Source organism: Crocodylus porosus, unplaced genomic scaffold, assembly GCF_001723895.1.
Source record: "Crocodylus porosus isolate Cpor-Errol unplaced genomic scaffold, CroPor_comp1, whole genome shotgun sequence".
NCBI lineage: Eukaryota > Metazoa > Chordata > Crocodylia > Crocodylidae > Crocodylus > Crocodylus porosus.
The window spans coordinates 7,765,737-7,773,526 of NW_017728939.1; the positions used below are offsets into that span (position 1 = coordinate 7,765,737).

The following is a 7,790-nucleotide window of genomic DNA, read 5'->3' on the forward strand; positions in this document are numbered from 1 at the left end:
TCCCCGCCACCGTGCCCTGCACAAGAGTCAGTGGTCGCGAGCCACGATGGAGGGGGCGTGCGCGTGTGTCCGCGTGCACGTGTGTCCAGGCGTGTCCCGTGGGCGGCCGCCGCGGAAGGGAAGAGAAGAAAAAGAAACCCCACGACGAGACGGGAAAGGAGACGGGGGCGCGGTGCCCCCCGTGGGATGGGCACAGTCCGACGGGGAGAGAGGCAAGGAGCTGCGGTGCCCCCCCAGAGACCAAGAGAGGGGCGCTCCCATCCTCCGAGCTGGGCAGGCGGTGCCCGGCGCCGCTCACACCTCGGTCTGGAAATCGCCCTCAGAGACGTCGAGGCTCATGTGGGGCCTGTCCCAGTCAGCGCAGTGCAGCTCCAGCTTCTCCCGCTGCGCGCTGGGCAGGGAGCTCAGCGTCATGGCCTTAAAGGTGCTCCAGCTCCGCTGCTTCTGCTGCTGCAGCTGCTGCTCCTCCGGGCTGGTGACCTCCTGCCAGGGGACAGGGCGCTGGGATGGTGCTGCAGCTAGCAGCACCCCCCAGCTGCCCTGCTCCTGGCTCCCTGGGAAGGCTTGGGGGGAGTCCTGGAGGCAGCCGGGAGAGCAGTGGGAGCCCAGAGAGCCAGACTGGCACGGCGGTGGCATGGGAGAGCCAGTACCCAGTGGCTGAAGGAGATGCAAGGCAAAGGGACCAGGGCGGATGTGTGAGCTCACAGGGTCTAAAATGCCAGCAGCGTGCACAGGTCCAGCATGGGGATGGGGAGACTGGGGTGATGGTGAGGATGGTGATGAAGAGGAGCAGCCAGCAGCCTGGCAGTGGAAGGAGGGGGAGAAGCAGCTGCTCCGTGGCAGGTGAGCAAGGCACAGCAGCTCAGACCACTCCTGCCACCCCCCCCCCAACCCTCCCAGGTACGCCCCACCTGGGGTCTGGCAGGGAGGATGCTGGCGCTTACACTGGACGTGCTCTTCTCCCCGCCGCCCGAGGAGACGCTCCACCGCTTCTCTCTCTGCAGGGGAAGCACCGTGGAGGTCAAAGCCCCATCAGCCCAGCTCCCCCAGCCCCCACTGTAGGGAAAACCAGTGAGCCGTGGGGAAGCTCTGGGCCCAGCTCCTGGCAGACAAGGGCATCAGCCCGGGCTTGGGAGTAGGGAACTCCCAGCTACTCCACTCCTGTATTCTTCTGGGAGGGAGCCCCAGGCAACTCCTCAAGGGACCAAAGAGCTGGGGGGGACACCCCACGGTCGAGGGGCCCGCAGCTCGGGGGCCGAGGGGGTCCGTACCTTGGAGGCATTGGTGGCGGGTGCCCGGTACCGATCCAGCGTGTGGAACTTCTGGTTCAGCTCATGGTAGAGCTCGGAGTGGCGCTTCCGCGTGTGCATGACCTTCTGCAAAGGGGCAAGGGATGGGGGACACGGGCATGCGTGGCAGCGCCTGCCTCCGCCCTGCCCCTTCCCCTGCACCGCCTTCCCTGGGGGACCCACCCCCGCCACCCCCAAAGGGCGGACAGAGGCCATGGTGCAAGTGCAGCAAGCCAGTGTCTCGGGGCTTGAATCAGCAGTGCCCCTTGAATGCCCACAGAAAGGACCCTGCCACCCTACCCTGCTGGCTGGGACTCCTCGGCACTTTGGCCAGCACCAAGCTCACTGGCCCAGAAGACAGGTGTGTGACAGTGAGTGCCCTGATCCGCCCATGCCCATGCCCATGCCCATGCCCGGGAACGCCCTGCTGGCAGGAGAAGCAGGGCAGGAAGGTGTCCGTGGGACTAACCTCGAAGTCCAGGTCTGAGTATCGTAACCGCTTCCTCTGGGGGTGAAACGTCCACGCCAGCCATGCCGGATGGGAAAGGAAGGAGGGAAGAGGACCTTCACTAGCTTTATCAGGAGAGAGGAGAGCAGAGGCCTCTTGCCCCAGCAGCGCTGGCATCAGGGGTGGGACGGGCCAAAGCTTGTGTGAAAGGACAGTAAGAGCTTCCCTTGCCGGCTGGGGTTTCCATAGCTGCTCCTTCTGCGCTGGCCTGGCTGCCTGGCTCCATGTGCCTCCTAAGCTCCCTACCCTCATTTGCATTCATTAATTAAGCAAGCAGGGGTGGTCGGGGGATGGGGCTGGCATGGGAGCCAGCTGGGATACCTCTGTGGGACCATTTCCCACAGGCCTTGAGCCAACCAGCGCTTCAATCCTGGTGAGGGGCAGCCTCCAGGGGTTAAGGAACTTGGTCCAGGGCATTCTAGCAGGCAGTGGCAGAGCTGGGACCCAATCTCAGCCACTGCCCTGCCCTCACCTCCACCCGCATGGGGCAGGGGTTAAGGCTGGCTTACTGGCTGCTGCCCAGTTACAAGCTGGTGGGGAGGAACAGACCAGGCCTGGTTTCAGCCACAGGGCAGCAGTGAACCCCCGGTGTCCTGCCCCCTACCCTGCACCGTGCTCGGAGCCGCTGGGAAGGACCCAGCACTGGGTGGGGGGCGGCAACATCGGTCTGGAGGATTCACTGAGGCCAAGAAGGCCGGGGGTGAGTGCTGTGTCCAGCCTCCCACCCCCAGGCTGGCCAGGGTGGCTGCATGAACCCCCCCCAAGCCATGGCACAGCTAACTCACCATTTGACGCAGTGCCCACCCTGCGAGAGGGGCACAGCCCTACTCTGTGCGCATGTGTACTTGCACATTGCCTCTCTTGCACCCAACGTGCACACACACACGTACCCATTGGCTCGCACTCATGCACACGCACTCTCCTGCATGTGTGCAGACATTTGTGCGCACCCTCTGGCCTTGCACGGGTTTGCCCATGCCTGCTCTTGCACCCTCCAGTGCCAAGTGTGCACAGGTGCACGTAAGAACCCAGGAACTGCCACTGACTGGGTTACACTATAGGTCCATCTTGCTCAGTCTCCTCTTCTTTCACGGCTCCATCAGGTCCCTGGACCTCCTGGTCAACCTCCTCCTGGCCCTGGCTAAGCTCACAATATATCTGAGCAGGAAGGAGACTCTAGTTGGGAGGACCCCCGAGGACTGCAGGGCTATTTTCCCATCCTTCATCCATTCACACCTCCAGGCAGTTTCACTGGGCTGTGTCCTTGGACTCGTTCGAGAGCCAGTGGACACCATCCGGTGTGCTCTGCCCACTGTGCCCCCTCGGTGCACCTGTTTTGAATCTATGACCCTCGCTCCCGTCTCCATTTTGTCATCATTTATCCCAATGAATCGGTGATATGCCCTCAGTGGCCCCCATCACCAAGGGCGGCTTATAGTTTTACTAGGCTCATGGTTTCCCAAAGGGGTATCAAAAGGCCTGTGCCACACAGTGGCAGAAGGGAGAAGGACCTGGCTATGGCAGTGCCCCTCACTCCTAATATCAATAGCGACGGAGGCCCCTTTCCTCCAAAAACGTGCTCAAGCCCTTTGAGCATCTGGCTAAACTCAGCTTCCACCACCCCTGGTGGCAAGAAGCTTCACACGTGAATGATGTGCTGGGTGAAAAAAAAATTCCTGATGTAAAGTTTTCAACTTCCTACCTGCTAGTTTCATGTTGTAACATAAATCCCTGAAATTCCCTTGTGCACACGTGTGCAGTCTTTGGCACGTGTGCACACCACGGGCACTCTCCTGCACACTCCTGCAGACCTCTGCATGCTTCCCCCCTGCCCCCAGGCCCCCAGGCTCACCTCAAGTGACCCCACTTTCATGGCAGAGCCGGGCACCGTGCGGGGCATGGTGCGGCTGCGCTCTGACAGCTCGGAGGCCAGGATCTGCCGGACCGTGGGGTGCTGCTTGAACTGGAGGCCGTAGGCATGCTTCACCGTCCCGTAGGGCTGGTTCAAGTTCACGTTGATGTGATCCACCGAGACGAAGCTGGGGTAGGCCTCGGCCTCAGGTACTGGGCGCCCCTTGCCCGCGTGCGGCACCTCGTCCATCTGGATGTTGAGCTTGGCCTCATCCCGGCCGAAGGGCTTGAGGCTCACCGTCCGCCGGGGCAGCACCATGTAGTCGCCCTCCAGTGCCGGCTCAGGCGGGCGCATCCAGCCGTACTCCACCTGCCGCAGGCTGTTCTCAGGGCACAAGTACACGGGCCCCGGCACCTCCAGGCCCATGTTCTTCTTGGTGGGTGGGTCGCTCAGCTCGTTCAAGCCCTTGCCCACGCTGGGTGCCATCTTGGGCACCTGCACTAGGATGCTGCTGGGTGGGATGTTGCCGGGCAGGGTGGAGAATCCCAGGCCCCCTTCCGAGCTTGTGTTGAGCTTGGGGTCCTCATCGCCATCCAGGGAGATGCGGGACAGGGTGCCCGTGATGGTGGCTGGGTTGCAGGTGTTCACCTCCTTGAAGAGCACTGTGGCAAGGGGAAGGCAAGGAGACACGGGTCAGGCTCATGCGGGCAGCAGAGTGGGGGCATCCCCTGAGCATCAGAGGGGCACCATGGGGTTGGCACATGGTTTCGTGTCCCCTGTAAGCCCCTTCCCCCCATCCAGCTCCACCGCACCTGGGATGGCTCCACTTTGGAAGCTCACCCAAACTGGGAGCTCTTGGCTCTGCCCCTGTAGCCATAAGCCCCTCCGACTCAAGGGATGGAGCCATTCATGTCTGGCTGTAACCACAGAGGGGGCAGCCCCGATGCCAAGGGAGCTGTGCTCTGGGAACCTCCCTGCCTGGCCCTGTTGCTGGAAGCAGCCCCAGGCCTCACCTGTCTGACACGCCAGGTCAACGTCCTTTTCAAAATCTGTCTATAAAAACACAGAGAGAGGGCAAGAGGAACAGGGAGGGAGACAGAGAGAAAGGAGAGATAGAGGCAGGGAATGAACGCATCACAGGCAGCTACAGGGCCAGCGGCGTCATGCAAGAGGGTGCTTGAGACCCCAGCTCTCCCCATAAGGCTCCCAGAGGCAGTGAGTAAGTCTGCCATCCCATGCCAGGAAGCAAGCAAGCCCCGCGGCACCCTCTCAGCGCTGTGTCCCTGGGCTGTGGGAAGATGCTGTCCCCTCAAGGGCCCAGCTGGGCCCAGAGCCAAGCACCTGGTCTCCCCCAGCCTGGGTATGGCAATCTGAGCTACCCAGCCCAGAGCCCTCACCCCTGCAGAGAGCCTTGGTACCCAGCCAGCCCTTCACCAATGCAGCCCAGGCAATTGCACACCCTGCCCCCTGGGCAGGGTGCACTCATGCTGGCATGTTTGCAATGCAGCGCTGCCCACACACTCCTTGGCATAGCGCCCACCCCCCAGGCTGCATGCCCCCGGCCGCCACGCTCACCATGATCTGCACCTGCCCATTCTTGCAGGAGTCGGGCGAGTTCTCATTCTCGTCACTCCTGCACACCCCGATCTGGCATTTCACCACGTCCTGGACCTGTCGGGGAGGGTCAGGGGGGCAAACGTCACTGCCCCACAGCAGGAAAGGTGCAGGGCCCAGGGCAGCTCTGTGCCTTCAGATGACCCTTAGGATCCATGTCTCACCCCGAGCCCACTGGTTCTGCCCAACATGCCTGCCCCACCAGCAACCTGGGTCTGGGAGGGCAACAGCGGAGGCAGAAGATAGCAGGCCCCTCTGGCCTTGCTCTCAGCTGGCACCATGGAGCTGGCTGGGATGGGTTGGAGTGAGTGCTTCCCTGCCAGGACTGCCTGGCACCAGTGCAAAACAGAAGCACCCATGAGCCTGCAGACAGTAGGGGTGGGAGTTTCACTCCTAGGCCTCTTGCAAACTCTGTGCCTCTGCATTTCCACTCTGCTCTCAACTCCCTTCCCCTGGGGGCACGTCACCCCCTGGTAGCACCTGTCTTTACCACCCAGCTGGAAGCTCACCCATCCCTTGCTCTCCAGGCAGGGGCTGTGCCAAGCACCCCGGGTCTTTGTAAACTGGTCCTGCCTCTCCCCAGCTGCCTCTCTCCTGTACTCCATAAAGCCCATGCCCTCCAGCTGCTCCGGACCCCCAGCTCCAGACTCAGGCTCCCCCCAGGGACAGAGCCACCTTCTCCCCCACCTCATTGCCAGTAGGGTAGGAGCACCAGGGCTGGGTGCATGCTGTGGCCAGGGCTGCGATCTCAGCTAATGAAGCTGCTGCCTGCAGCCTGTCCTGCCGGGGCACAGATGGGCAGCCTCAGAGGGATGCTGTCTCCAGATGGATGGAGGGTGCTAACACTCCCCATAGACCCCCCTTCCTCCCCCTCCACAGACCCCTGCCACCTCCATCTGATCCAACACTGAGTCTTCATTCGCCTGGTCTGCTCTAGCCACCTCTGGCAGGCAGCGAGCTTCGACTGAAAGGAGCTTTTGGCTCTGGGGTGGGAAACAAACCCAGAGCACGGCTGGCCTTCGAGCCCCCCTGAGTAAGCAGCAAAGCAGCCCCATGCCCCTGCCAACTAGGCAGAGGGAAGGTGAGCCAGGCCACTGGCAGTTACCCCAGAGTCTCTCCTTGCAGAGGATCAGGACCTTTGCAAAGGCAGGGAGGCAGCAAGAGGCCTTCAGGGTGGAGCTCGGAGTGGGCAGTGGGGTGGCACCCCCGGGGTGCTGTGCCAGCGTATGCTGCGGGGTGGGCAGCGGGGCTTACCTCGCGGCGCAGGAAGCAGTGTACGGTGATGATGACAAAGCCTTGCACTGAGTTGAAGACAGCGAAGAGGACCTGGAAGAGGATGGAGCGCCGGTCGGTCATGGCCAGCACGGCAGACATCCAGGTGAGCGCCAGCAGCGGCAGGACCACGCAGGAGCTCCACAGCGAGGCCCTGGGCGGGAGAGGGAGGCACTGGGGTGAGGAGGGCAGAGCCAGGCCCAGCGGAGGGTGCTGCAGGGACAGGGTTGGGGTGGGGTGTGGAGGGAAGACTGTGGCCAGGGGACTGGCACGAGCCCCCTCCCCTGAGCTGCAGGGTCCTGAAGCATGGGGGTGCTCAGGGCAGGGGGACCAGGCTGTGCTGCAGACTGTGTGGGACACGGACATATGATTCTGGCACGTATGGGACAGAGCCCCCAGTGCTCCCCAGCACCTCAGCCCTGCCTTCCCCCGCTTCTCAGCATACACACACACACCCACGTGTGCGTACACAGACACACAGATACATACAGATGCATGTGTTTGTAGACGGACTTGCATATATATGTATGTGCATACATATGCATGTACACACATGCTTACACACATACATACATACACACACCTATAAACATGCAGACATGCACACACATGCACACACATGCATACATAGACACACAGATGTGCATAGACACACATACACAAGTGCACAGACACATGCACACACATATGCAGAGACATACACAGAAGTGCATAGACATGCACATACATGCATACATAGACACACATAAAGACACATGCGTGAGCACACACACACACACCCACCCACCAGTCATCCCTTGCGTCCCATGACCTGACAGACTCCCAGCACAAAGGCTGCCCCAATCCCATCGCTGTCTGCGAGAGACCCGAGTGCTGTCTGTGCTCAGCACTGTAGCCTGGGCACCATCAAGGCAAACCTCCCCTCATATGTCCGGCCCCCTGGCATCCTGGGCGGAGGTGCGCTGGGCAGCCTGGGAAGGAGTCTCTGCAGCCAGCCAGTTCTTGACCTCACTGCCCAGGTGGCCAGCCTGTGTGCCAGCCCACCCCGGGAAGACTTCTGCCAGGAGGTGGAGCAGCCATCAGAGGGGAAGGTGGTAAGGGGGCCAGGACAGGGTCCCTGGGCACTGCCAGGAGTTACAGCCATGGGAGCAAGAATGGAAACTGGCTCAGGGGAGCAGGCATGGGATAGAGGGGAGGGGAGGGGAGGGGGGTTTACCTTTCGGCTGTGTCCCACTGCAGTGGTGGCCATCACCAC

The 7,790-nt window shown here is 61.8% G+C and overlaps 1 protein-coding gene across 7 annotated transcripts in view; it reads right to left on the reverse strand.

Annotated features, from left to right (window-relative positions):
* Nucleotides 1–7: 7 nt before the first annotated feature.
* Nucleotides 8–7,790, reverse strand: part of ADGRB2 (adhesion G protein-coupled receptor B2) — a 53,585-nt gene continuing 45,802 nt past the window's right edge. For 4 of the 7 annotated variants that reach the window (XM_019547792.1, XM_019547791.1, XM_019547789.1 and 1 more), the window contains 8 exons: nucleotides 6,518–6,689; nucleotides 5,225–5,320; nucleotides 4,663–4,702; nucleotides 3,650–4,311; nucleotides 1,759–1,794; nucleotides 1,272–1,376; nucleotides 945–998; nucleotides 8–657 (listed from right to left, as the gene is read on the reverse strand). In XM_019547792.1, the coding sequence (XP_019403337.1) occupies nucleotides 295–657; nucleotides 945–998; nucleotides 1,272–1,376; nucleotides 1,759–1,794; nucleotides 3,650–4,311; nucleotides 4,663–4,702; nucleotides 5,225–5,320; nucleotides 6,518–6,689 (1,528 nt within the window). In that variant the 3' untranslated portion in view covers nucleotides 8–294. The remainder of the gene's footprint in view (nucleotides 658–944; nucleotides 999–1,271; nucleotides 1,377–1,758; nucleotides 1,795–3,649; nucleotides 4,312–4,662; nucleotides 4,703–5,224; nucleotides 5,321–6,517; nucleotides 6,690–7,790) is intronic. The other 3 variants (XM_019547794.1, XM_019547793.1, XM_019547795.1) reach the window with 1 other exon arrangement.